General features: G+C 52.5%; 8 protein-coding genes across 8 annotated transcripts; 3 read left to right on the top strand and 5 right to left on the bottom strand.

The window, feature by feature from the left end:
- Window positions 1–299: 299 nt before the first annotated feature.
- On the top strand, window positions 300–2,372 carry Z520_02064 (uncharacterized protein; the record flags this gene model as incomplete). Its single annotated transcript, XM_016772578.1, has 2 exons — window positions 300–1,820; window positions 1,872–2,372. The coding sequence occupies 2 exons, from the start codon at window positions 300–302 to the stop codon at window positions 2,370–2,372; spliced, it is 2,022 nt and encodes a 673-aa protein (XP_016636048.1).
- Window positions 2,373–2,835: 463 nt separating this feature from the next.
- On the top strand, window positions 2,836–5,786 carry Z520_02063 (uncharacterized protein; the record flags this gene model as incomplete). The annotated part of the gene is made up of 3 exons (XM_016772577.1): window positions 2,836–3,019; window positions 3,075–3,799; window positions 3,852–5,786. The coding sequence occupies 3 exons, from the start codon at window positions 2,836–2,838 to the stop codon at window positions 5,784–5,786; spliced, it is 2,844 nt and encodes a 947-aa protein (XP_016636047.1).
- Window positions 5,787–6,756: 970 nt separating this feature from the next.
- Window positions 6,757–9,507, top strand: Z520_02062 (uncharacterized protein; the record flags this gene model as incomplete). Its single annotated transcript, XM_016772576.1, has 1 exon — window positions 6,757–9,507. One exon carries the CDS (start codon window positions 6,757–6,759, stop codon window positions 9,505–9,507), a length of 2,751 nt encoding a protein of 916 aa, XP_016636046.1.
- A 1,572-nt stretch (window positions 9,508–11,079) lies between these two features.
- Window positions 11,080–12,705, bottom strand: Z520_02061 (uncharacterized protein; the record flags this gene model as incomplete). Its single annotated transcript, XM_016772575.1, has 2 exons — window positions 11,080–12,096; window positions 12,148–12,705. The coding sequence occupies 2 exons, from the start codon at window positions 12,703–12,705 to the stop codon at window positions 11,080–11,082; spliced, it is 1,575 nt and encodes a 524-aa protein (XP_016636045.1).
- Window positions 12,706–13,298: 593 nt separating this feature from the next.
- Window positions 13,299–15,041, bottom strand: Z520_02060 (uncharacterized protein; the record flags this gene model as incomplete). Its single annotated transcript, XM_016772574.1, has 1 exon — window positions 13,299–15,041. The coding sequence occupies one exon, from the start codon at window positions 15,039–15,041 to the stop codon at window positions 13,299–13,301; it is 1,743 nt and encodes a 580-aa protein (XP_016636044.1).
- Window positions 15,042–15,777: 736 nt separating this feature from the next.
- On the bottom strand, window positions 15,778–16,987 carry Z520_02059 (uncharacterized protein; the record flags this gene model as incomplete). Its single annotated transcript, XM_016772573.1, has 3 exons — window positions 15,778–16,627; window positions 16,740–16,834; window positions 16,937–16,987. 3 exons carry the CDS (start codon window positions 16,985–16,987, stop codon window positions 15,778–15,780), a joined length of 996 nt encoding a protein of 331 aa, XP_016636043.1.
- Window positions 16,988–19,095: 2,108 nt separating this feature from the next.
- On the bottom strand, window positions 19,096–20,838 carry Z520_02058 (uncharacterized protein; the record flags this gene model as incomplete). Its single annotated transcript, XM_016772572.1, has 4 exons — window positions 19,096–20,163; window positions 20,213–20,249; window positions 20,295–20,522; window positions 20,573–20,838. The coding sequence occupies 4 exons, from the start codon at window positions 20,836–20,838 to the stop codon at window positions 19,096–19,098; spliced, it is 1,599 nt and encodes a 532-aa protein (XP_016636042.1).
- Window positions 20,839–25,205: 4,367 nt separating this feature from the next.
- On the bottom strand, window positions 25,206–25,609 carry Z520_02057 (60S ribosomal protein L23-B; the record flags this gene model as incomplete). The annotated part of the gene is made up of 2 exons (XM_016772571.1): window positions 25,206–25,402; window positions 25,459–25,609. The coding sequence occupies 2 exons, from the start codon at window positions 25,607–25,609 to the stop codon at window positions 25,206–25,208; spliced, it is 348 nt and encodes a 115-aa protein (XP_016636041.1).
- Between the last annotated feature and the right edge of the window lie 1,923 nt (window positions 25,610–27,532).

The raw sequence follows: 27,532 nt of genomic DNA, 5'->3' as shown, positions 1-27,532 counted from the left end.
CTCATCTCCCGGGTCTCCACCACCACCTCGCACTCCTCGCCTTCGCTCGCCTCTCCCTCCGACGGTCCTTACCACTCCGTTACTCACTCGTCCCTAATCAGGTGCATAGACTGTCAATCACCGCCCAGACCTCTAACCACGCTCTCGCCTCATCTCGTCTCGTCTAGTTGTCGGTACCGTTTCCGAATCGTATGCCGCCTTGACGAAACACTACATCCCATGCGCGACTGCGCACGACGACCACATATTACCTGCACACCCCCTCCACCGAGTACGGAACCACCACCTTCTTAGTCACCATGGACTCATCACCCCAGCAGCCGTCCTCTCCGGAAACCTCAAAATCTCCTGAACAGCCACCTTCAGAGTCAACCTCGTCCTTCATGGCTTCGCCGACAGCTTCTTCTCCGCAGTCACCCTCTAGGGCGCCGTCGCTGGGCTCGCCAGGAAACAGCACGACTCCCACAATGAACCCCTCCTCCGCCCCGCTGGGTCCTGTCAACGCAGCCAGAAGACCAGGCCCGCTGCCTTCGCGTGCGAGCGGGTTAAATTCTGATATCCAGGCCAAGATGAAGGCATTCTCCCTATCTCGGCAGGGTGCACCCCTCGCAAAAGCACAAGCAGGGGGTTTTACAGGCCAACAGCCTGGTGCTTTCGCAGGCGGCGCTTTGACAGGAGCTCCACCATCTTCTCCCAACTCTTCTGCTGCCAACCTCCGACTACCCCCTGGCATGCAACGACCGAATGCACCAAGTTTCGGTTCCTCACCCTCGCCAATCACCGGCAGTCCTCGAATGATGGGCGCAAAGCCTCCTGTTGGCGGGCTGGCTGCAAAACGAGGTTTGAAGCCAGGTGGTATGAAATTGTCAGATGCGCACAAGCCTGCCCCAGCTGGAACGCAGGAGGACAAGACAGACACCGGCTCCCAGTTCAACAAGTTCTCGAACATCATCGATACGAAAAAAGGCACTCTGAATTTCCACAACAAAGCGGTCATCCACGGAAGTGGGATTGATTTTGCCGACAGCAGTACCTTTTCAATTTCTCTAGACGAGGTCGACACCCTTTCAGAGCTGGGCAAGGGCAACTATGGGACCGTTTTCAAAGTTAGGCACGCTCGGCCAAAGATGAGGCGCCCGGGTTTGGGTTTGCGAGGCAATATGGTTCGGCAATCATCAGCCTCGGTCCCCAAAGTTGATGAAGAGATAGACACACAATCGGACACAAAAGGGACAAGCGGGCTTGTCATGGCCATGAAAGAAATCCGCCTCGAGCTCGAGGACTCGAAGTTTGCTGCCATCATCATGGAGTTGGACATTTTACACCGATGTGTATCACCTTTCATTATCGATTTTTACGGCGCATTTTTCCAAGAAGGTTCGGTTTATATCTGCATAGAATACATGGACGGCGGCTCTGTGGACAAGTTATACGGTGATGGGGTTCCGGAAGGAGTCCTCAAGAAAATCACCTTGTCGACGGTTATGGGGCTCAAATGCCTGAAGGACGAACACAATATCATCCATCGAGATGTCAAACCGACGAATATACTGGTAAACACGCGTGGTCAAGTCAAGATTTGCGATTTTGGTGTCAGTGGCAATCTGGTGGCTTCAATAGCTAAAACAAACATCGGGTGCCAGAGCTACATGGCGCCGGAACGCATATCAGGAGGAGGTATGGCTCAAGTCGGCGCCGGCGGAGGCACCTATAGCGTTCAGTCCGATATCTGGTCTCTCGGTCTCACCATCATCGAATGCGCACTCGGCCGATACCCTTATCCCCCAGAAACCTACGACAACATATTCAGCCAGCTCAGTGTAAGTCCTTGCGCACGTCTCATCGGAAGCAATTGCTAACATTTTCCGTAGGCCATTGTGGACGGGGAACCACCAGATCTTCCCGCTGATCAGTTCTCCGAAGCGGCCATTGATTTTGTACGGGGTTGCCTGAACAAAATTCCCAGACTCAGACCAACTTACGCTATGCTGCTCCGACATGCTTGGCTCGCACCACTTCTGAAGCCACCCACAATTTCTGAAGACGAGGAAGGCGAGCAAGCAGCCGAGGCCGGCATCGAATCCGCCTTCTCAAATGATACGACCCCAGACACTGCGGACAAGGAAGTCGCAGACTGGGTAAAGAGTGCATTGGAGAAGAAGAAGGCCGGCAAGTTGGCGTCGCACAAGAAGCCCGCGCTACACGAAGCGCCGCTGGATGCAGTCCCAGGTAGCCCTCTGGTCGCTCCTGACGGGATTATGCCACTGGGCGGGGACGCCATGGCGCCTGATGTCAAGGCAAACGTTGGAGTGAAGGTGGATTCACGGGATTTGTTGGCGGCAAGGGTAGAGGGTATAGATTTTGCTTCATGATTGCCGAAGCGTCACAGGATGGGACCGGTTGAGGACCCAGATTGGGACCGCAGAAAGCGGAACGATAACGATGAACGATGAAAATGCATCACTCCCAATAGAGCGGCCAAATTCAAAGCTACAAAAGAATATCCTATGTTCTACTGCCTGCCAGAAGTCTTTTTCATACTCACCTCTGTCGGAGATAATGTAGATTGATTCACGCTCGCATCAAAACCTGGTATTAATGGTAAGGCTTGTCCTGTTTCTACCAAATTATTTGGCGGAACTGGATATGACGCCAATGATGTCAGTGGTTTGGGACATTTTGTGAGACGGCGCTTCATCGCTTACATTCCCTCTCTCAAGAACGACCACTTTCTTTAGACCACTGGCACAGATCTAACCTGTCCTCGGGCGAATCTGCTCACGGGTAAGAGGTTGTTATGCTGCACAGGACCTCCCACTCTCTCGTGGAGCCAAAATGGGCCTTGTCCGCAGACTGCTGATATGGGCAGCCGTTGATGGCGTCGTCCTTCAGCCTTCTGGTCCTGCAGAGCACCCAAAAACGCTCTACATCGACTACAAGAGCCGACAGGTCAAAGAGCTTCAGAAGCTAGATGCATCATCAAAGAAGCCAGCTGCTTTGGAAGCTCACGGCATAGTCGGTAAGTACTCCCTGACTTCCGCGGATAAAACCTGGGTCGCTTAGACTAATCGTAGGTTTACTCTCGATTGCCTCGTCTTCTTTCCTTATCGCAATCACTCAACGGGAGCAGGTTGCGCAGGTATTTGGGAAACCGATCTATGTCGTTACGGATGTGGCGATTCTCCCGCTGTCTTCCCAGAAAGAAGCATCCCTCGCCATCACAACCGCCGTTGAGTCTCAAACGTCAGCCTCGTCCACGACTGATACAGACACCGATGTGACCGATACAGAAGACACCAATACGAATTCGCAGGACCAGGAAGAGCCTCAGACTCCCATAGAGCACAAGGTCCCTCAGCAGAAAATATCAAACCCCACCAGCATCGCCAGAGATGTCATTGCCAACCGAGGCCAGTATGGACGGTTTGCGGCCCAATGGTTTTCCAAGCAGGGCTGGGGTGGAGGCAAGGACTCGGGTACGACGTCTGGCCCTTCGGACAGAAGCGAGAACGTGAAGCCGGGGACAAGCCCGAGTCCTGGAGCAGACGCGGCTGTGTCAGCAAATCAACCTGAAGCCGGTAACGACATTGAAGCACAAGAACAAAGCCATAGCAAAGATGCCGAGCACTTACTGAACGACACGTCCATCACAGAGGCAACTCCAAAGATTCTCAGGAGGACAAAGATGATATTGACCTCGGGCAGTTATTTCTTCTCCTACGACTTTGATCTGACACGAAGACTCGCGCTCATGGAGGGAAATGCAGCTGCTCCTTCGCGCGGAACTTCTGATCCTATGGTAAGTTCAAACCGAGAATCCAGCAGAACAAACAGGATTCTAAATGAAACAGTATTTTTGGAACCGACGTTTACTAGGTCCATTCATGGACGTCAGGCAAGATTCGTTTATAATGCCCATAATACAAGGTTTTGTAGGGCAAAGAACTTTCACAGTCACAAGAGAAGGATCGGAGAATCCACAGTCAGCTTGTGTAGTGGACGCTGAGCATGACGAGCAATCAGCAGGGGTGCAGCATGCCATAAACCATGCTAAACAGGGCCTTGCCAGTATAAGTACTGACATGCAGTCGTACCTCCTCACGCTGATTTCACGACGATCAGTCAAGCGATCGGGCCTTCGCTATCTTCGGCGTGGCCTCGATGATGAAGGCAACTGTGCCAATGCCGTCGAGACTGAACAGATCCTGTCTGCTCCAGACTGGTCTCGTTCTCGACGAATACGATCTTTCGTACAGATACGTGCATCGATTCCCCTTTACTTCTCGCAGTCCCCTTACTCGTTAAAGCCGACACCGATGCTCCATCAGTCGCCATCCAAAAATGATGCAGCCATGACGAAACATTTTCAGGATCTCAGGCGACGATATGGCGGTGTCCAAGTTGTCTGCCTGGTGGATAAGCATGGTCCTGAAAATATTATCGGCAAGGCCTTCGAGGAAAAGGTCCGCTCCCTGCAGGAATCTAGTCAACTTGAAGACGTCCGGTACGAATGGTTCGATTTCCACGCCGAGTGCCGCGGCATGAAGTTCGAGAACGTCTCGAGGCTTGTTGACAAGCTCGAAGATACTATCAAGGATTACGGCGAGACTGTGATCTCCAAAAACGGCGTCGAGACAACCCAATCAGGAATACTTCGCACGAATTGTATGGATTGCTTAGACCGCACCAACGTCGCTCAAAGTGCCTTTGGACAGTACATGTTGCAGAAAGACCTGGCCAGGGAAGGATTTGAGATCGACTTGCTGCATGACGAGACCACCACCTGGTTCAACACCTTATGGGCTGATAATGGGGACGCCATATCGCGGCTGTATGCATCCACAGCAGCGCTAAAGGGGGATTTCACGCGAACGCGTCGGCGCAATTACCGTGGGGCCTTGAATGATTTCAGCCTGACCTTGACCCGATATTACAACAACATGGTCAATGACTATTTCTCCCAGGCGGTTATCGATCTCCTCCTCGGCAATGTGTCATGGAGAGTGTTTGAAGATTTCGAGAGCAGCATGATGAGCAAAGACCCAGGGATATCAATTGATCAGATTCGGCAAACTGCAATTGAGAGTTGTGCAAGACAAGTAATACAGGAGAAGGATGAAGATCTCATCCACGGCTGGACAATGCTAACGCCAGCACACGAGAACACCCTGCGGACTATGCCGTTCGAAGAGGCGGTTGTTCTCTTGACAGATGCTGCTCTGTACTGTTGTAGGTTTGACTGGACGACTGAAAAACTTGCCTCTTTTGAGAAAGTTGACCTGCGATCTGTCTCGAAGATCCGGTATGGAACGTATATCACGTCTACTTTCAGTGAACGCCAGATGAAGGAAGAGCTCAATGCTGGGGTTGTGGTAATATATCAGCCTGGAAAAGGAAGCACCATCCGGACGAACACGAGATCCTTGCAAAACTATGTCGCTCCCAAGACAGACGAGTCGGAGAATCGCATCGACGGAGGGACGGGCATCCTATCGTGGCTTAGTCCCAGTTCCGCAACGTCGAGAAAACTGGCCATGAAGGTGATCCCAGCAGCAACGACAGACACGGATGGAGTTGCTGGACCGCAAGCGGAGGCACCATCCGCCATAGCTGAGAATGTTGCAGGGGAGATTCGACGGGCGCTCGCTGGAGGCACAGAGCATGGTGAACAGCAAGGAAATGACCTTATGGAGCAGTCGGCCATCATCTCGTTGGAGGAAGCGAAGAAACGGACTGGATATTTTGAGCAGCTAGGCCACTCCCTTAAGAAGATGGTGTGGACATGAGACAGCAGACAGAACACGACCATAAGTTCAGCCTTGTGCCCCAGAAAGTATACCGTACACGTCCGATGAGTGTTCTGTAACACACGGCCTGTCCGTCCAACAAGGCACCACTCTACCCCCCCGATCCCTAGGCCCCTTGTCCCTGATGTGCCTTTATCCAGCCCAAGAACGGTTCTATATCGGCCTATTGTAAATCCGTTCCGGATTAGTCACGCCATCGTATAGAATATGATTGGCGGGGAAGAGGGGGCGCTAAAGATGATCTGGGATCTAGGATCTCGCCATGCCGCAGAGTTTCATCCCCCCAAAACTGCTCTCCACGCAACTTGTCCAAAATTCTCCTCCACCACCGTCCTGTCGTCTTGTGTGAAAACATTGTTGGTGGTCAAGTGTGCGGTCTGTCTCGGCGTGTTTGATGTGTAGGTACCGTATCACGAAGTCTCGGCGCCGAGGTCGGTGGGAAAGTTTCAACTGACTTGCTTTTGTTCGCAGGTTTGAGGAAACGAGTCGGCTAAACTCACGAACAATCAACAACCTACCTCATTTTTGCCCCTGGTCTCATTGCACCTAACACTCCACCTCAGACAAGCAGAAACGTCAAAGCTTTCCTGTCCTCTTCCTGTTTCTTTTATACCCTCCCCCCAAACCACGACGTTGGACAACTTTTCTCCAGATCGAAGAGCCTGCGGGCAACGGTGCCCGTCATGACGTGGCAACCGGAGGAGGATGGGTTGAGACAGTTGTCGGAATACCTGAAGAATTCCTTGAGTGGTCATGACAGAGGCAAACAAAAAGAAGCTGAGGTGGTGCGTCTTGACTTCCTGTCTCCTGTCTTCTGCCCGAAACCAAAAAATAAAAAGAAATCTGGGGTAGAAAATCCCCGCGCGGGTCTGCAGGAGGAACAATTCTCAAAAGTTTCCAGAAAAGCAAAGTCGCTGACCAGGACATCGTCCAAAACAAACAGATGCTCATGAATGCGCGCAACAATAAGGATTATGTCAATTACCTTACCTACATCTTCAGCACGCCGCAGCTGGGCCAAACTCTGAATCTCGCCGCACCCAGTCTCTTCCTCATCCGCTATGCTGCAGCCGTCAACCTCAAGAACCACATAAAACTGTTCTATAGCCAAATTCCAAAGGATCAGTTGGCATACATCAAGGCCGCCACACTCAACGTTCTTCGCGACCAGAATTCGCAGTTGCGCAGCTTCGCTGGCACTGTAATCACTGAGACGGTCCAACAGGGCGGTCTGCTGCAATGGCCGGAGATCCTGCAAGAGCTGCTGGCGCTCGTGGGTAACACCAGCGGAAATGTCACGGGAGAAACGCAGGAAGGTGCGATGGGCGCTCTGGCGAAGGTTTGCGAGGATAACCGAAAATTGCTCGACAAGGAATTCCAAGGTCAACGACCCATGAGTGTCATTGTGCCGAAACTGCTCGAATTCGCTGTTCACCCAAACCCTAAAATCAGGGTATTTGCGCTCAGTACTTTGAAATCGTTCATTCCGCAAAAGTCCCAGGTGCTTTTCTCGGCCCTGGACGTCTATCTGCAGACTATTTTCCAACTCGCTTCGGATCCGGATGTGCAAGTCAGACGCATAGTTTGCCAGTCACTTGTACAACTGGTGGATTCGAGACCAGACATGCTGGCGCCTCATCTCGAGGGACTGGTCAATTATATTCTTACCCAACAACAGTCCGCGGATCATGCGGATCTTGCATTGGATGCGGCCGAGTTCTGGTTGAGCGTTGGGGAACAAGATCAATTGCGAGATCAAATGGGACCTTATCTGGAAAAGATCATTCCTGTGCTCCTTGCGGGAATGGTATACGGGGAAGAGGACGCCTTCAGACTCGGCGGTGAAGAAGATAATGCCGACGTCGAGGATCGTGCGGAAGACATCAAACCTCAATTTGCCCAGACCAAGGCGGGAAGAGGCGTTGTTTCAGCCGAGAAGGAGGAGAGTCAGCCTGGAACGCCACAAGCCAATGGGACATCACAAACTAAGAACGATCTGAGCGACGGGGAAGTCGAGGAGGAAGACGAAGACGAAGATGAATGGGATGATGAGGACCCTGAGAACGCGTGGAGTTTGCGAAAATGCTCTGCCGCAGCGCTGGATGTGTTCGCAGTCAACTACCACTCGGCCGTCTTCAACATCATTCTGCCGTACCTCAAGGAAAACCTTTCACACACTCTCTGGCCGAAACGCGAAGCCGCAGTCCTCGCTCTTGGCGCCATCGCCGAAGGATGCATGGACGTTGTCTCTCCTCATCTGCCCGAGCTCGTTCCCTTCCTCATCTCTCTCTTGTCAGACGAGGAACCCGTTGTTCGTCAAATTACTTGTTGGTGCCTGGCACGTTACTCCGAGTGGGCTGCTCGTCTGGATTCCCAGGCTGACAAACAGCGCTACTTTGAACCCATGATGGAGGGCCTCCTTCAGCGCATGCTCGACCCGAACAAGAAAGTCCAAGAAGCTGGAGCTAGTTCCTTCGCATCTCTTGAGGAGAAATCTGGGGACAAGTTGAAGCCGTATGTCGAACCTATTTTACGGCAATTCACAGAGTGCTTCAGACGGTACAAGGATAAAAATATGTACATCCTATACGACTGCCTGCAAACACTCGCCGATAATGTTGGCTCGCAGATAGCCGAACCGGAACTCGTCAGCCTCCTCATGCCCGTGTTGATTGAGCGATGGAACAAAATTTCAGACGATTCCCGAGAAATGTTCCCTTTGCTCGGCTGCTTAGGGTATATTGCCATGGCCTACGGCGACATGTTCGCACAGTTCGCACCTCCTATCTTCGACCGGTGCATCAAACTCATTTACGCAAACATCCAACAGCACATGGCCTTTATGAGCGGTCAGACCGTCGATCAACCAGACAAGGACTTCGTTGTGACAGCATTGGATCTTCTTAGTGCGATCATCCAAGCTATTTCTCCGGAAAAGTCGGCGCCGCTCGTACAGAGCTCGCACTCTCAGTTCTTTGATCTATTGGCTTTCTGCATGGAAGACGCCACCACGGATGTGCGTCAGTCCGCGTACGCCGTATTGGGTGACTGCGCGATCGCCCTCTACCCCAGCTTGGATCCCTACCTGCCCAAACTCATTCCGATTCTGATCAGACAACTGGACCTCGACGCCATCCCGGACACAGACTCCGAAAATGGCTTCAACGTCCTCGCGAACGTATGCTGGAGCATGGGCGAAATTGCGGCGAGAGCACCGACCAGCACAATCTCGCCTCTGATCGAACCACTGTATCGCGGCCTGCTGTCACTGATCACGAACGAAGAAGTTCCTGATGCAGCAAGTGAGAATGCCGCAACCGCTTTGGGAAGACTCGGTCTGCCGTGTCCGGACAATCTCGCGCCTTTCTTGTCCGAGTTTGCGGAACCTTTCTTGCAGTCCATGTCCAAAATTAGCACGTCGCACGAGAAGGCCTCGGCGTTTATGGGGTTCAACAACATTCTGGAAAAGAATCCTCAGGCCATGGAATCCAGTCTGGCACTGTACTTTTCAACGATCGGACAGTTTCCCCTGAAAGGCAGGCAGGGACAGGAATACACCGACGTGCGCGCCAGCTTTTCGAGAGTTATCAACGGCCTCGCGGGCTTGATCGGTCAGGAGAGGTTCGAGGGCTTCATTGCCGGGTTGGCGGTCCCGGTCCGCGCCAAGTTGAGGGATGGCTACGGTGTTGGTTCTGGATGAAGAAAGAGAATGGCGACAGGCCCGGGATCTTCTGGCGGATTTTGTGGGAACCCATCCGACCCATTCTTCCCCGCGAATACCCCTAAAAAAAAGATGGCAGCATGAAGATGAAGAAGGGAACGAAGACGAGGCAACTACCAACCCCGTCTCGCTTAGCAAATTTACGTTGAGCTGTCCATGGAGAACGAGGGAGAGGCCGAGCTGAATCGCCATTCAGATCAAACACCAGTTGAATCTATTACGGCGGGGGGGTTAGCACGAGCGAAAAATAAGTCGACATGATGACGGAGACCGACATGAAACGATGGAGTCAATTACCAAGGGGAGGGGCGAGAAACCAAAACAATGAAAATTTCAAGCTGGAGTCTAGTTAGGAAAATTTGGAATCCGCCAGTCGCCAAATGAACGAGCGGGTGTCCAAAATGAGAGGAGGAAAAAAGAAAGAAAACAAAGATGCAAGGTGGCCATGACATGACATGACATGACATGACATGACATGAAACGACATTACAAAGTTGCGAGAATTGAAAGATGAGCTAGTCGAGCTTTGGAAGTGAAAGGCGACGCATCGGGGGCAGTCTGGACTGTCTCAAGACGTTCCTGATTTGGACCATCGAGCAAGGGAACCAAGGCAGAGGAGATGCGAGTCTGAAGCCCGCTTCAAATGTGCCGGAAATAAAACGAGGTCGTTGCACGCATGCCATGGGGCTGAAGGACGGATGAGGCTGAGTTGAGGGAGAGCTATCTTGAGACGGACGACATCCACGCGCACCGCACCAAACCGAGCAGCAATCAGATGGGAAAACCTTGCCCCCCGCCCCTTTTTTTTCTTTTACTCGAGAGCGTGATCATTTCCTTCGCCCCTTTTCCTTGCCTTGTGTAGCGTAGATAGTCTAGAGTAGATAGCTGAGGCACTCATGCCCCCTCCCCCTCCACCTCCACCTCCATAGCATGGCGTGATTTCAGCGGTTATATAGTAGTAGTAGCATAGCACTTGGGCAGAGAACCACCCGAAACCGGTGGAAAAGAGATCAGGTTGTGGTCAACAAGACTGGTATTTGAAAGATAGACTGAGGGAGACACCAACCTGTCTTGCACTTACAAGCAAGCAGCCTTGGTATCGAGAATATGCTAAATGCTGCCTTTTGTCAAAACAACAGCCGCTCCTTCGTGTCTCTTTTCAGGTCGGTCGGTGGAAAAGCATCAAGCCGCATGTCATGGTGTGCGAACAGCCAGCCACCCGCTGTCCTCGTTCAAGACCAAAAGAAATATGTTGGAAGTCCGTGTCAGTGGTCCTCCACCTCACCCATCGCTGGATTCTGACTTGTCCCGTTTTCACTCACCAAAGACGCCTAATCTGCTTGTACCATCTGGTCTTGCGCTCGCCGCCAGTGATTTGGCAAGGGATAATGAAAGGACAACGCGAATGAAGCTGGACGCCAACTGCAAGACTTAGCTAGAAAGACTTGCTCCGAAACCCGTTCGCATCGACAAAATGACCCTTGACGAGGGAGTCCGGACGGCGGACCGCTACCCATAGATGCTTGGCGCAAATAAATCGAACAGTCCCGTTCAGACCACAACTGTTTTCTGTGCAGGAGTAAATGCGTACTTTGGCAACATGGCCATCTTCTCTTCAGGACTTGTCTCGTTATCAGAGTAGACCAACCTGGTTGCTTTTGGTTTCTCCTTCTCCTTGTCTTTCTTTGGTCCGCCTTTGTCCTCGCCGGCTTCGTCTTTAGTGGTGGCCAGAGAAGTGACTGCTGGTGGGATGGCGGGTTTGGCGGCAGCCTCTGCGGCCGCAGCGGCATCGGCGTCAGCTTGTTTAGAAGCACTCGCGATCAGGTCATCGAGGGACGAGGCGTCTTGAGCTTCAACCAAAGAAGCTTGGTTCGGGACAGGAATCTGTGGCGGAACTTGCATATTTGTGCTTCCTGGAGCTTGTCCAGGAGCAAACTGCGGCACAATGTTATGGGATTGTGGAGCAGGGATCTGACCTTGATGCATTTGTTGAAATTGGAAAGCATTGACTGGTGGAGCACCAAAAGCGGGCCTCTGTGGCAATCCTGGAGCACTAGGTAGACTTACACTGCCAGTACGCACTGGTGCCGGAAAATTACCGTTTGTAGCAGGCGAATGAGAGCGTTGTGCAAGAGCTGTGGGTGGTTGCGGAAAACCTGGGACTGGAGATCCCGACGCAAATGGACGCGGAGGTCCAGCGGGCTGGGCAGGGTAGGGTTGACCGGGATAAGGTGACTGATACTGTGGAGGCGAAAAACTCGGCTGAGGAGGATAGCCCACCGGTGATGGTTGTGGCGGCTGAAAGGACGGCTGTGGTGGTTGAGCGTATGGTGGTTGGGAATATGGGATCTGGCCGTATCCTGGTTGCCCAGGCTGTGGAGTTGCCGAATGCTGGCCGTAGCCTTCGACAGCAGGCGGAGACCCGGCAGGAGGATAAATAGGCGACGCCTGATATGGAGCAGATAAAGTGGCTGGGGGTTGAGCGAAAGAAGGGGACTGACTGTACGAACCATTCGTAGGTGGCGCTGCATATGATTGTTGATATCCGGGGTAGGTCGGAGACGCTGCCTGTATTGAGAATGAGCAAGTGTGGCACGCTATATGATCCAGACGACTCACCGTGTGTACCTGAGGCTGGGCTTGGACCACAGTAGCTGCAGGGGTGTTAGGGGTGGCACCTCCACTGCTTGTTCCGTCGCCTTGCTCAGCAGCCAGTTTGGCAGCTTTGTGTTCCGCCAGGCGCTTCTTGATGTCGGAGACAGACTCGATCTTGGGTTTCTTTGGGGCATTGGGATGCTGAGCATTTGCAGCATTGTTACCAGTAGCTGCCTGTCGATCAGCTTGAGCTTGATGAAAGCTGGTCAAGACTCGCTGATTATGTTGTTGGATGATATCTTCGGGAATTCCTTCCATGCCAAATATTTCGATATCTAGACCCGCTCGGTTCGGAAGGGCATTGTCGACAGCCGTGAGGTTCTCCTTATGGACTTGACTCATGTGGACACTGAGCCCCCCTGCGGTGTTCAATCTTCGGCCACATCTTTCGCATTTGAAGTGCTTCGCTTTCTGGTGGTTGATCAAAATCTTGAGATCATCGAAGTCGCGCTCGCAGTAGTAGCACCATGGCCGCGCAAGGACCTCTTCGACATCGGGATGATGGCGCTTCTTCTTGGTCATGACGGAGGCGGATGGAGGATAGACTGGGGCGTATATTCAGAGTTGGTGCAGCCAGGGAAGTATTGGCTTGAACGGGTCTCGAGGTCGCTAGATGAGCGATAAGAATTCTGGTGATACGCAGAAGATCAATAAACGCAGAGATGAAGGGACCAAGTTCACACGATGACTCGTCGATACTGCTTGCAGGAAGTGAAAGAAAGGAAGAAGTAGGTCTGCGAAGTAGTGAAATGTCCGAAGCGCAGTGTCGCTCCTGCCAAGACTCACGGGGGCGCAGCTGAGCTGGCCTTGAAATTGGCAGGCTGCCCAGCCTTGCCGGCAGTTCAGCCTCGCGGCTTCTTTTGCCCTGTCGAGTGAAAATCGCTCCCTACCTCATACTCAGTATAGTACCGAGTATGCCCCCCGTCTTACAGAACACGAGGTCCCCATTATCAGGTGTGTGCAGACTATCACATCAATTTTTACTCAATAAATTCTGTGTCGAGCATCTGCCGAGAGCATTACCGGCCTTGATCTGGTGACTGCCTACCTACAGTGGCATATATACATTTCGTGCCGTTGCCAAACCAAAGGATGTGTCCTGCGATGGGCCAGACTTAACCACTGGATCTCCTTGCACTCCGTAGCGATCGCCTCGTCGACGGTGCGCTACTCTTGCTGTTGATCACAATCGTCGAATCGCTCTCCTCTCTCTTCATGCTTGGCCTTCTGTGCGATGGTTCTTTGCCATTGAGATCTTTGCCATTTCTGTCCATTGCTACCTCGTCGTCTCCTCTCGATGGTGGTTCCGTCTCTGTGCCTGGTTGCTTTGCACCGCTTGTCCCATTGCGCTTGTCTTGCACGAAAATCTTGTCTCTGAATTCGGCACCGTCCGCACCGGCCGGTCTCCTGGAGGACTTCGCTGCTCGTGTGTTCAGCCCAGGTTTCGGAGCCTGTGCTGCCACGCCGTTGACAAAGTCTGGCGCCGGCGTCGTGGCTGGTGTCGACCTCCCACTTCCATCCGCCTTTTTCGGCTTGGCGACCCTTCGTCTCGGCTTTTGAGACTCGCTGGAATCCTCAATTTCCTTGACTGAATCGTCTTGCTCGGCTGGGTTCTTCTTCGCCCGCGGTCTCTTCGCTTGGTTGGTCACTTGCCAATAGTTCCATTTCAGTAACATGCTGAGGCTTCGGACGGGATTGATGCCGTTCAGCAACTTGTGTTTCCATTCTTCCGCCCTCTTGGGGTCATCATGCAGCCACGTGTGGTCTTCTTTGATCGACTCGATCAACTCCGGATCTGTCCACTTGTGCGTGCGTCTAGACATTGGCGACAGCTCCCGCCATGTGGGCTTCGACGATGATGATGACGACGAGGTTACAGGTTTGGCACTGGCCTGAGCGGGAGTGGTATGAGTGGCTGCCATCTCTCTTTCCTTTGCTTTGGTATATTGATTGGGGTGCTTGGGCTTGGGCTGTTCCCCATTTACGGTGAGAAGGATCTTGCGGCGTTTAGAATTAGGCGTATCTTCTCGAGTGTCGGCTCCTGGGGGGCTCGCGCGCTTTTTGCCGGGGGTGGAAGCTGCCGACGGAGCCTCCGACACGTCTCGTGTGGGTGGGAACTTCTTGCCATCAAACCGTGTTCTGGTCAAACGTTTGTTGACAGCCTTGTCTGGAGTTTCTCCGGGGACTTCGCTGCTTTCGGGAGACTGAGGTCGAATGATCTCACCATTTTCATCCACATTGCGCTTAACATATGTGATGTTGTATTCTTCATGATGAGTCTGTTGACGTGGGATGAGCCGCTTGCCGTCTTTGTCGATGGGGATCCACCCGTCGACGTTCTTCGGATCTTTGGCTTTGGCAACTTTGGCTCTGTACTCTCTCTCCTTGGGCACAAAGCCCCCTTGCTCGAAGGGCTCCTGAAACAAGCGCACGTCATGTTTCTCTCTCTCGGTCAGATCATCGGCGGATCTGAGACCAGGGATGCCGGCATGAAGAAGCGCTGGGCGATTAGCATCATACTTGTAGCCGTACAACGCAGCTTCTTTCCGCTCCTCAAAGACATCTGGGGCTGGGAAATCTTGCGGATTTTTGATGGTTTCCTTGCCCTTGATGTTGGCCATGTGGCGCTCGAGCTCCAGGTATTCATTCTGGGCATCGATCATGGCGAGCTGATTATTGGCACTTGCTGCGTAGAGTTGTTGATGATTGAGATTGGCCAGATTCATGATGAAGTTTTGCGGATCTGTCAGTGGTCGCCATCCATCGTCGCCCAGCTCTTCCGAACTGTAGGGCAGAGGTCGGATAGCTGATTCGCCAAAGGCGGAGCGCCACAGAGTGTCGATTTCAGCGGCTGACATGGTGCAAAACAGGAGCAGACTCGACAGAGAAGCGCAAAATCACTTTCCATCTAGATGATGAGGGAGAAATGAAGTCGTTGGTGTAATGAACGGCGGATGGATTGGTGAAAAAGGATGGTTCGGGGCGGATGGCAGGGGGAATAAAGGCAGAGTGTCACCAGAAAATAGCGGCTGGGAACAAGTGACTCAGACAATAGGTCGCCGCGGCGATCGAGATGAATGAAGCGACTATTCAAAACAAGAACAATCTGAATGGAATGAAAGCGTTTTGAGGTCCGGCAGCGGTGCTGTTGTATTGGGGGGCGTGTGGGAGGCGGCCAGGATGGCTGATGAGCACTTAGTATTTCACGGGCGAGCCAATCAATGCACGCGCTTGACACTAGTCCTGCCCAGCCAATCAGAGCCAATGCTCTTTTTTGGTGGCATCCAAGACACAGAATTTTCTCTCCTTTGTAGGTATGCAGCATGCAGCCCCTGCCGGGTACTGCTCGCGTGTCACTAGTCACTACGTGCATAGATGCGTGGCAACGTGAGTCGGCGATCAGGAACGGATGAAATACGGCGTGAGGCATTGATGTTTTGTAGTTGACATTCATATCTAGCTTTTTGTCTCTCGCACTCTCCGTCGCTGAGCCAGTATTTCCATGCCAAGCAGGCCGTCGACGAGGGCTGCCTATTGTGAAGAATCACTGTTGTTTGAACCCATTGACTGATGCATGGTAGACGGCCACTGAGTTCAGGCACCAGCCTTGCCCATTTTCTCCCTCACTCTCTTCTCAGTCGCCTGTTTGCCCTGCTCTATCCAGGCATCATAGGAGCCATCTTGAATCTTCATCTTGACCACCGTCTTGAGCACTTCTTCCGTGAATCCAACAAAGTTGTGTCGCCGGAGCGTATTTTCAAAGTCCCACTTTTCGCGCTTTCGTTCCTCCTCTGCAAGCATGCCGGGGTCCTGGAGTTGCTGCCACTTGATCCTCTGGTCCTGACACACGACCATGAGGTTGAACCGGATCTCGTCTTCGGGATATCTTGAAATCCTCCGTTGCAATACAGTCATTATCTTGTCCGGGAATTCGTCGGGGGTGCAGTCACCGTGAGAGATAGGATAGGGCTGGAGCCCGTCGAGTTCGTACAATTTGCCATGATAGCATGTGTAAGCGATGAAGTGAAACACGTCCTCCGACGTCGCCGCGCGGGGGTCGTGCAGAGTCTCGTCAACAAAGGGACTAGATTTCGCGAAGCTGTTGTGGACAGTCCGTATCATTTCCGAGTTTGAGAGCGACTCTCCCCGTAGCGCTGCGTCAAAGCCCGTCGTGAAGTCTTTAAACTCTTGTAGCGCAGGCCCAATGTCAAGTCTTGCTCCCGACGCATCTGCGCCTGACGAAGAGGCATCAACAGACTGGTCATTGTTCAAAACCACCGAGAGGACCGCCTGCGTGCCACAGGCGTTCTGTATCGTCTGGGCGGCGAAGAAGAGTCCCTCGTCCTCGACTGCGGCCCGATCGTACGAGCCATCTTGAGGCGCCCCTTTATTTTCCGATCCATGGCCGATCCATTTGAAGAGGAAGATGACCCCGTATACAGGACTGTTCGCAAACCGCGTTCCGGTGTCAGCAGAGCTGACTTCGAACGAAGACGACAGGTTCGAAAGGCAGAGGAGGAGGGACAGGGAGGGCTTGGGTCGATCTTCCTTGTTACCTCAAAGCTCGGATCCAATCTGCGTTGAGTGAGAATAGTTCTTCAACCTGCACATCCTTGACCCCCAGCTGTTCGATCAGAGAGGTGAAGACGCCCTGAATCAACGCCAGCTTGTCAGCGATCCCACTTTGAGTACAGTGACTGGACAAGTTTGAGCACCGCGTCCAAGACGGGTGTGGACGTTGTGTTGGGCTTACCTCGTCGGACTCGATGGTGCTCCAACCACCACTGGCTGCATCTTCAGCCATAGGAGTTGCTGACGAGCACAAGGACCGGGTGCTGCTCGTAGGGCTTCAGGCCTGCACCGTCGATTCGATGGATCAGTCGGAAGCTGGAGGCGCACGAAATTTGTCTACTCGGTATACGTCAATAATATCCGAAGTGGGGGTGAGTGTGCACGGTCAAACTGCGCTCCAGCAGGTCGGTCACCTTTGGGACTAGGGCACCTACAAGTACCAAGTACGGGGAAAGTGGGATAGGTTTGCAACGGTTTGATGAGACTCACTAGGCTGGTGGGTTTGGAGTGGCTCCCATTCGCCCCGTGATAGGTTTCTCAACGAGGCTCTGCCAGTGACGGACCTTTTTCGATGCTGCCCCTTGCAGAAGTCCTTGTATCTCCTCGTATCCTGCATCGTTTTGCCCTAGAAGAGGAGTCAGTTTCCTAACCGTTTCCCTCGCCGTGGCACGGTCCCAGTGGGCGTCTTACTTGCAAGTTGCCACCTCGTTTAACTGAAGTGATCGGCCATCATGCCCGGGTACCCAGGGCAGCTGCTAGTGATGCTTACCTACCGTGCCTACCCAGTAGGTAACCGGCCTAGACAGTTAGAAGCAAACGACGGGATCGTTTTCATTGGTCTTTGCAAGTCGTATCTACCTCCCCTCCGTACATAACAGCGTCCGTCGCCTTGATCATGCACGGCGGACGTTGGGCCTCCATCCTCTTACTTCTTTTTCCTACCCGCGCCTTGCATGCTCTGAACACGATGTCCATCCTGCCCTTGATTTGTCCTCTTCCAGTCCATCCCCGTGAGTCAGACGGTATACAAGTGGCCCCATGTCCAGCAGAACGGGTGGAAAACGTATCCAGAGTCGGCTACTCAATGCGATGCCAATGCTTTGTAATTCTGGGAAGCTTTCTTGTGCAAGGTCATTCTGGACCTAGTTGTACTAGGTATGTATGCCAGGTCCTAATATTTTCTGCTTATGGCGCTGTAGACTTTCACTCTATCATTCTAGCTTCTACCATCGCCACGTGGGCCTTCGTGTTCCAGGCGGAGAGATGCAGTTCGGGTGGGACTTAGACCGCCAAACCATGATGGCTGATGCTAGTCGATATGCAACACAGCGATGAAAGCTCGATATCGACGCGTGTAGGCTCCTTCCTCGCATGACGAGCTCGTACTTCCTGTCTCGGACGCCAGGTGCTGGAGGTTCACGCCACAGACCGAGTATAACCTGGGTGCCACATCTATTCCCGCACGACCTCGATTCCACACCCTTGGCTTCCTAAACGAGCATATGTAATATATATTTCGGGGATCTCCACAGTCTGCATGAGTCATACGATTTCGCAGCGTGCGGTGGATGGACCGATGCGCCCGGTGTTCCCAAAATATACACGAGTACGAGCAGGTGCTTCCTATAATGAACGCAAAAGAACATTTGCTCAGACTTCAACTTGGCATGTATTGTACCGGTGGGTATACGTCGAAATCGCCAATGAACCACAAAGGGACAGCTTAGTTGGCAAGCCGTCACTGATAGAGATACTTGTCAACACAAATCCAACCAAAGGAAAGCTGAAATGAAAGAGCCTCCGTGCAGCATAGATGATAGTCATCCCTGCAAACCAAGTCCATTCCTCGCAGCGTCGGGCCAGCAAGGCATGATCAGACCTCGTCGTGAATACCCCGACCTGCAGATAACGCCTCAAGAGCGCAACAATCTTCCATAATGGAACGATCCACATGCACCATATGCGTCAAGGTAAAGAGAGCCTCCCTCTCCTCTCTGCCCCAGATGACCACCCAGCACCAACCCTGTTTCAGACTTTTCCCGCCATAGAAGGTATTTTCCCAACCATTACTTCCAGTGTTAAACTCATCCACTTTCGCTTCGTAGGCTTTCTCGTCCTCCATTGGTTCCCGGCCTGGCCTGACCCAACGCCTCGCTAGTCATCGTGGATTACACCATTCTTAAATATGTCCAGTCTCACGTCATCGTCAACAACCCCCTTCGGTCCGCTGTCATTGTTGCCGCTCTTTCCCCTTTTCTTGCTGCACTTGTTGCATATTCGGAGACATTGTGGCCGGAGGAGTCCTGTGGGGAAGAAGAACACTCAGTCGAAAGATGTCCGTCAAGTCCAGAGTTGTGAAGGAGCGACGAACCGAGTATTCATGTTCATGCTGCCGTATTGATGGTACGGTGCTTGAATCTGCCCAAAGTAGTCCATTCTCGACCCTGGTAGCTCGTGACTGCTTCGCGGGTGTTGCGTGGCCGGAGATCCATACACCATACCCATTGCGTGTGGACTGCTTGACGCGAGACTCCGGTGATCACTACTCATCGAGTGAGCACGTCCTAGCGAAGATGCCGATGATATCGACGATTCTCGCCGGGGTTCTCCAGGCCCTAAAGCCGCTTGAAAATATGCCGATCCGGGTATCGACAGACTGCCTGGCGCGTGCAGGGGCGAGTTGGGATAGATGGGTGCCGTGGGAGTGTCTGAGGTGGAAGTAGCAATGGGCATGCGAGGGCCCGGATAGGGGCTCCCGTGAGGAGAATAGTGATAGCCTTCGACGCCCTGGCTTCCTTGGCTGCTATGTCTCTGCCTCAGTCCGTACGCAGTCATGATTTGTATTGGCACATCCATTAGAGACAACGCCATTTGGATGTTTGTATCTTGGGGCTGGGTCGCCCGCCGTGTCACCAGTATGTCATGGACCTTCTCCAGTGGTGCGACGGACATGCTTCCCAGATAGGCGCCACCAAGATCCGGCAACAATAGCTCAACGGCAATTGCGCTGGCGTAAAGATGCGAGAGCAAAGCTAATGGGCCCAGATCAGACTCGGTGCTGCGCAGGATCAAGGACGGCAGCCAGAAGATCATGTCCCGCAGTGGCTGTAATCGGCTGAATACGTGGTCTGGCGCTTGGATTGGCAAGTCTCGTTGTAGTTCCTGCAGGTAGTCAATTAAGTGCCCCGTATGTTCTTGAAGCTCTTCGTTCGCCGAGAGTCGCAGTCTCAAACTATGAAGAGCCGTGGTAATTTGTTCTATCCTGCGAAGGTCTTCATGAGGGATCGACACCGGGCCATGCGGCATTGTGGGGGTGGCAGGTGTTATTGCCCTTGCTATAGACCTCTGGCTCTCCAGATACCTTGCCAGCTCTGATTCATGTATCCACATCCTCATCGCACCCAAGACCTGCAAGATGTCAGTAGCTCCACTGGTCTCGTTTCCCCATTTGACGTACCGTCGATACTCCCTTTTGTAGTGATGCCCAGCCGCGCCTGCCAATTGTCAGCTATTGTTGGGGTGTGGAACATCGACTTTACCATTCCGTGGATTGCCACGAGAGAAGAATCGAGGCAGCAAGGATAGCTTCGGAATTTTCCCTCGAGAACGCTCCGATTGCTTGATGGAGACCTTTGAGAGCGACTCCTCTATGGTGGTACGCTAAATTTTCCGTGTCTGCGTTCTTCGTCTGCCACGCCAGATGCGATGCTGACAGTGCAAGCAACGCACTCATAACGAAGTCATGTGCTAAAGCCGCCGAGATGAGCCTGTCGGAGGATTAGCTAGAAGCCATCCCGAAGGATACAATCTGCCTTACGAAGGCATTCTGGAGCCCCAAGCCGTGCATGGGCTGTATCCCCGGTTGTACATGTCGGTCGATAGTGTCGTGATGTGGTGGACAAGACGCAGATCGATTGTTGAAAACCGGGTCCAATATATCCTGTCAGGGACTTGTAACTCCGGCAATTGAGACTCGCCGGTCAATCGCCAGTTATCGATACGACGTTGTAGTTCAGGTGACATCAAGAGATCTGGAGGCTTGGTCCCCTTGACAGGTTCTTCTCCTGCCGCGTGTAGGTCCATATAGTCGCAGCGACAATTGTGTTTTGTGCAATTTCGACATTGTGGAAAGGTTTCATCACAGCGAATGTGGCGCCTTTTGCAGGTTTTGCAGCCCTTTCTCGATTTTGTGTGGCTCTTACGCGGTGGACCACCTCCAGGTCCAGCCATTCTTCGAGCCAGATTGAGAGATTCTGTGAGTATGTTGCAGCTTTCGTAAGGCTTCCGAGTCTCTGCCCTCGCCAAACAATCCTCGCCCTAACCGGTCAAGGACGCAAAGACGCGTGAACTTGATCGGGAAGGTATTCTGGATGTTCTGTAACAGTCAGAGCCAGAATCCAGCGTGATAACCTCTCCGTTCAAACAATACGCGAAACGCGCAGTCGAAAAGTCTGTGACTGACTACGGGAAATGTTCTCGTATTAATGGGCAAGGCTGAAGAGAGTAGAGTCGTCCCCACAAGACGGTGGCTCTGGACAAATCCAAGGAGCAGGGAAAATAGTATCAAAGAATAGGAAGGCAACAAGAATGAAGTGGTCGCTCGTATGACAAAGGTTTTGTTTAAGGTCCGTCATTCGCGGACCCGATTGTCAGCAGGGACAACAGATATGGGGTGTCACATAATAGACGCGGTGCCGGACCCAAGGCGTGATGGAGGGGAGGAAAGGAGAAATTTGAGTTGGCCACGAGATGTCATTGCCAGTAAGTACGAAATCGAGGCTCGGAATGGGACTCTTGGTCGCAACATGCATACATTTCGGTGTCCAAAGCTACTGCATCGCGTGGAGCTGCAGTTCAGGAAAAGAATCGGGCAATAGGAAACCAGCGACTCAGCCTCGATTGCTGGCGGCATTTCCCATGGATGTTTGTCTGGGCTATTGGACTTGGGAAACCGTTCGGCTGGGAAAAGACGAGCACCTGCGGAAGTGGTAGCAGAAGGTGGCCATACCAACAACGATTGGTCTTGTCGGCCTCAGGGAGCCAGCAGACCACAGACCAGAAACAAACCCAAACTGTTCAGTGGCTGCCACTGCTCACAGGTGGAGGGAATCAAGAGACTACCCGCGGGTCGCCGTGCAGATGCCACTCCATGGGCTTGGCCTAATGTGACTAGGAGCACCTTGGGAAGGGTTTTTTTCTCACCCCTCCCACCTGCTTGAGAAATGACTTGTGGGAAACTAGAACATGAGATCAGGTTAGAATCGAATCACTTTGGAAGGCGTCGGGCTGACGGAGCACAATTCGCCCGCCGAGATTGAGCTTCGACAGCATAGTAAGTGCCATCGTCGGAAATCTTAGAGGCTGTGAGCCAAAACTCTGAAGTCCGGAAGAGAAGGTCGCATGGTCTTTCTTTGGTCGGTCACAATGTTGGGACGAAGCAGGGGATCTCCAGGCTGACTTTCAAAGTTCTTTGGGTCCGGGGATGGATGGCCCCCACCGGATGCCAGAAGGAGGTAATTTCTCGTGTTTGGGAACCAGTCTGATGGGATCAAAATCTGGCCGGATGAGATGAGCGCATAGAGCATCAGCCTGACGCTAGAGAAAGATGACTGGATATGCAGCATGATGCATGATGCTGCAATGGTGGGTACTCTCCAAAAGACGAATAGATTTCGGAGCGCATGGGCCACCTGCAGCCCTGTCAAGCGTGGCAGGCCACAATAACCATGGAGCTCGAGGGCAAGACAGAAAGCCGCCGGGGAAGTTTGTTGCGAAGCGCATGCCAAGTCCAGCTGAAGGCCTCGTGGCTGCATGTCGGACAGACGAAATTCCCACAGGTGGGACTAAAAGGGGTAACCGCTGAAGACATGTTCGATCCGTCGAGTGTAGTGATGGTTGTGATTGGACTGAGCCAGAACACTTGAGTTTGAAAGCCCTTGGGTCTCCCTCGTAGTCCCTGCAGAAGCCGATTTGAGCCCCTTCGACAAGTAGTCTCTCAGACCCTCACTGATTACTCTCGTTCTTCTCTGTTAGGCCAAATGGCGCAGTGTTTGGCGGTGAGCCTCAAGATCGATATCAGGCCATCGCTTCTGATGCTGCCCGTGTTGATGTCATCTTGGGGATGGCCAGAGGAATACCTAGGTAAATAAACCTCAGTTCAAAATTTGGGACTGTGCTGCAATGCTACTGCGGCTGACACTGCGCCTTCATCCTCTGGCTTGGTTGTCTAAAGCAAGATTGAGTGTTCTGGGGTAGAAAAGCTCCATTGGCTAACAGCGCATACCAAATTCGGAGCCTGACGGTGTGCTAAAGGCAAGACCCAGCCCCTCGGAGTGGACAACTACAAGCTGTACGGCGGGGTTTATGACGACTCAGCAGACTGGGTGGAATGCTGGCGTTATCCTGGAAGGTCCCTACGCCCTCAGTGCTTTTTGGTAAGGATTTTGTCAAAGTGCTGTCACCAATAGCTGCGTCGTTCGTAGGGTGACGCTCATTCGACCGTGGACTGACCTTCTGGAGGCAAGAAAGGTAAATTGCATGGGCTGAGGCTCGAGATGCCTGGCGCACTTCAGTTCCCTGTTTGTAAACCACAAGCATGGACCAGGTTAATGGCATCGGCTCATCGACCATGCTGCACCTACAGTCTGCCCATCCATATCGGGCGCATGGGTTTTGCTGCTGTTGGGATAGACTGCAACCAGCTCTGCAGACGCGGGGTTGGGGCCAACGAGATCCATGACTTGAAGCCCCAGCAAGCAGCTAACTTTGTCAAACTTTCCTGGATTCCACGAGGGACGCTGGTCTGGGTGGACACCATGAGCTGCTGGAGCTGCTCGCTTGTGACAGAAATCTGGACGGTTCTATCCCCACTGCGCGTCCCGTTAGTGTGGGCTTCGAATGCGCTCAAAGGTTGACCATTTTTGCTTCTCGCTTAGCTCCTCCAGATCCTCGCCGATCGCAAATTCCTCCTTCGTGATCGGCTTCGATTCGAGATAACAGCCAAAGTCTGACCTGCTTAGGTAGGTGTTTCTTTGACTGTGTCTTTGATAGTGTGTAGAGGAGGACGTCTTAGCCGCAATAGGAAGGTTGAGGAACTGGAAAAGGGGACTTGGAAATGGCACCCGTTGTTGCAATCAGCGGCTTCAGGCTGAGGGACGAGTCGAGAATGATGCTGGCCCAGTCGGTGGGGTTGGAAAGACCTGTCCAAGTTAGCCTCTCTTCAAAGCAAGCCACCAAAAGGCATCGCTGGAGGGAGAAGGAGGGGTCAAGTCGAAGCTCTCATGAGTGTGCGCCAGTCAAGCCCTCGTCGCCTGCGAATTTTGAGCCCTCTCAAACTGTCAAGCCGAACCGACGGACAAGACGCAGCTGAGCAGAAGGGAGCGGCTCCGGCGTACCAACCAATCTCTTTGGCTTTGTGTCGAACCATCCAGTTCGTTTCAGAGCTGCAGCTGGTCCCCGAAAGATACCTAGGAGGTGCCTTTCACACATCAAGCCACCGGAGACTTCCAAACCTTGATGCCTAAGCCAGCCACGCTGAAAACATGGGGCATTGTTGAGTTGGTCCTTATGATCAGGCCGAGCCGCAACTGCTCCTGCCCTTTTTGGTGAAAGCTGGGCTGATCCATATGGATGCTGCCGCCTTCATCAACAACTTGAACGCTGGCTCAAGGCATGATTCTGCTGAGAGCAAAATATCAATGAAGCTAGGCAGCAAGCAGTCTTCAATCCAGTTCGAAAATCATACTTTTGGTACGAAAATACATTCTTGAGAATGCATGTGCAAAAGTCAACGCGCCTGGCCCGAACCTACCTAGGTAGACAGGGATTTGGTCCCTGTTGTCTAGATGAGCAATACTCGTATACGAGCCCCAGGGTGGCCCGACAGTGACTAGGACGACATGATTTGCTCGCCACGTGCGAAGAGAATCTGCGAGTCTCGGTACCTTGAATTAGGGCTCCTCATTTCACCTGCCACGCGACATTAATGGGCGACACCCTCTGCAGATACGAGTTGAGGCAATTAATGACTAGATCGGCCACGAATGCCTCCTCATCTAACGGGGTGGGCAGTGTCGAAGCCACGTGTGAGCGTTTACAAACGCATGTTTGACCAGCCCTATCTCAGCCCTTAGGGCAGAAGAACTTTAATTTTTTGGGATTTGGCGATATCATTTGTGTTGCCATTGATGCGCAGACAAGCACATGGGTGACAGAATTCTATGCAGGGTACGGAGTAGACTGTCTGATTCTCGGCCCCCGACCAGCAACTGTCTGGATTTGCGGTTTCATCGTTCGTGGTCCATCGCTAATGGCCCAAGTAGTTTGAAGTCTCATCTCGATTTTCACCGACAGTAGAAGGGCTTCTTCTACTCATCATCGTGCCCCAGAAAAGTCGTCTAAACCCTCCCGACAGTGCGGAAAGTTATTCGTATGCTCGACACCCTGTCTCTTCACATCACAACACCGCTGTTGCTTGCAATTCTGGGCCACAGTTCAGCAGCCTCCTTGCCCACCGGTCCTGTGATCGCACTGCCCTTCATTTCGCCCTTGGGATTCACAATGACACCAGCGTTGTCTTCGAAGTACAGGTAGATACCGTCCGGCCGTCTCCAGGGTTTCGATTGTCGGACTACGACTGCGGGCATGACTGAATGAAACGTTAGCCCTTGGGTCGATCAGGCTCGTAGGGTCTATCCGACATACCTTTTTTCCTCAACTCAGGCTTTCCCTTCTTCACAGTGGCCATGACCATATCTCCCACACCGGCGGCGGGTAATCTGTTCAGTCGAGCACCAATTCCCTTAACGGAGATGATGTAGAGATTTCGTGCACCCGAGTTATCTGCGCATGACATGACGGCTCCTCTGTTGTCTTCCATCAGTAACCTCTCAATAATCTCAAGCCAATTCGAACAAAAACGTTGTCGATGAGAAAATATGTGGATATTTCAAAAGCAGACCGCAACATTTTGTCTATGTAGACTGCGACGCCGTCATCTCTCAAGCGGGAAGATTGGAGGGGTAATCCGAGGTCTGAAATTCGGGAATCGGGATGCACATACACAGGGAGACCGAGAGTCATCTTGAGCTTGTTGCCAGAGGCACCACCGCGACTGTGTTGAACATGTCAGTACATTCTTCTTCAACAGCGAAAGATCAACCATATATTTGAGCATCCTCAACGTCAAAAGAGGAGCCTATAGATGGTTCTCAGCCACATACCCTCGCTTCGACATCCTGGCGGTACTGTATTTTCTGGGATTACTTCAGATATCGTGGAAACGAACTACAACGCAGTCTGCGGTCGATGATGTTGAAAAGGTCCATCAAAAACTCGTGTGCGAAGTAATGCCAAGGCAGAAATCTTGGCGTGATTCTATTGGATGCTGATGAGCCTGGCTTCGGCAATCAAATGACAGTGTCTGACAAGTCACCTTCCTATTTCTCTGATTTTTCAGATGGCTGCTGGGGTGCTTGATGGTTTGTTGATCTGTATCGAGTACGAGGTTATGTTAGCTCTTTCTCTATTAGTTGGTTGGTGGCTCGGTGGTTGGAATATTGCTTTGTGTCTTCCATAGGGGGGTCGGTCTGATCAGAACCATGCCACATCATTGCCTCAACTCATTACTGCAGAGCAGTTTCCTACTGCATCGAATCTTGCACGACTTGCCCTTAGGTCCTTTTCACACCATAGCAGCACTCACATGGTCGATCTTGTAACCGGTGTAGAACACCATCTTTCACTTCTGTTTCACGTGGCGGCATACTGTGCGGCCACAGGTCTGCACCTGCAGCTGCCTTTGCATTGTCCTCCCGGGGCTGAGGCCAGCAGCTGATATGTATGCTGCCTTCAAACTGCATGGGCAACTCGACGCCTTTTGCAGCAGGTGGCTCTCGAGTCCTTGGGTTCTAATAACGCTATTGTATTGCTATCAAAGAGGAGCAAGAAGCCGAGACCTTCGTTGATGCTACCATACAAAGGTTTGTTTTGAAGGAGTCCTCCTGCTCTCTGACCCCATCCCTGGAAAATTCTCAAAGGATCTCTCCTGCATTATTTCCGTGGCGAGGCTGGCTCCGCTCAATTGGCGCTTTCTGGTTCCTGCTTTTGTCGTTTTGCAGCAGTCTAAAGCACATTCCAGACGTGGACCTTGGGTATTCTCAGGTGTCACACGTTGTCTCCATGGCTCTCCATTTGATTATGCGGATTTGGGTCGGTGCAGTTCTGGACTCCGAGACCTACATTTTCTTTGTCACATAAGCAACGGTGAGGCTGGCTGAAGATGAACTCCACATCACCCATTGTGGTGTGACGCAGCCACCTAGTTACGACGCCTATTGTTCGTGTGGGTGGCCCCGAGTCGGCAACCCGGTGTTCTCTATCGTCAAAACAGCCGGGGGTGGCGGGTTACACGCGGAACGGAGGAAGATTCTATTTCGAAAACTGAGGAGATACAGAGTCATACATATAATCTGTGCTGCACGAGGTAAGGCAGACAACAATGCCGTGCATCGTCTGGTCGTCATTGGAAACTTCAACCAAAGAGAACCACGGGAAACCTTGAATCTTTGGTGTTGCGAGCGCCCCCGGTTGACGTGCGTGTGCTTAAGGTTAGTTAGACAGCGGCTCCTATCAGTCCCCCCGGATGGCCCCTTGGACTTGCAGCGGTTTTAACCAAATTGGCAGCGGGGCTGTTCGCATGGGCCATGTCCAGTACGCGTATTCGTCATTAGGCTTGTTCATTTCATGAGCTGGAGGTGATGGTGCTCGAGCAGCTTTC

This window comes from Fonsecaea multimorphosa (assembly GCF_000836435.1).
Source record: "Fonsecaea multimorphosa CBS 102226 unplaced genomic scaffold supercont1.3, whole genome shotgun sequence".
Classification (NCBI taxonomy): Eukaryota; Fungi; Ascomycota; class Eurotiomycetes; order Chaetothyriales; family Herpotrichiellaceae; genus Fonsecaea; species Fonsecaea multimorphosa.
The sequence above is the reverse complement of the archived record's forward strand: the minus strand, read 5'-3'. Positions and strand labels throughout refer to the sequence as shown.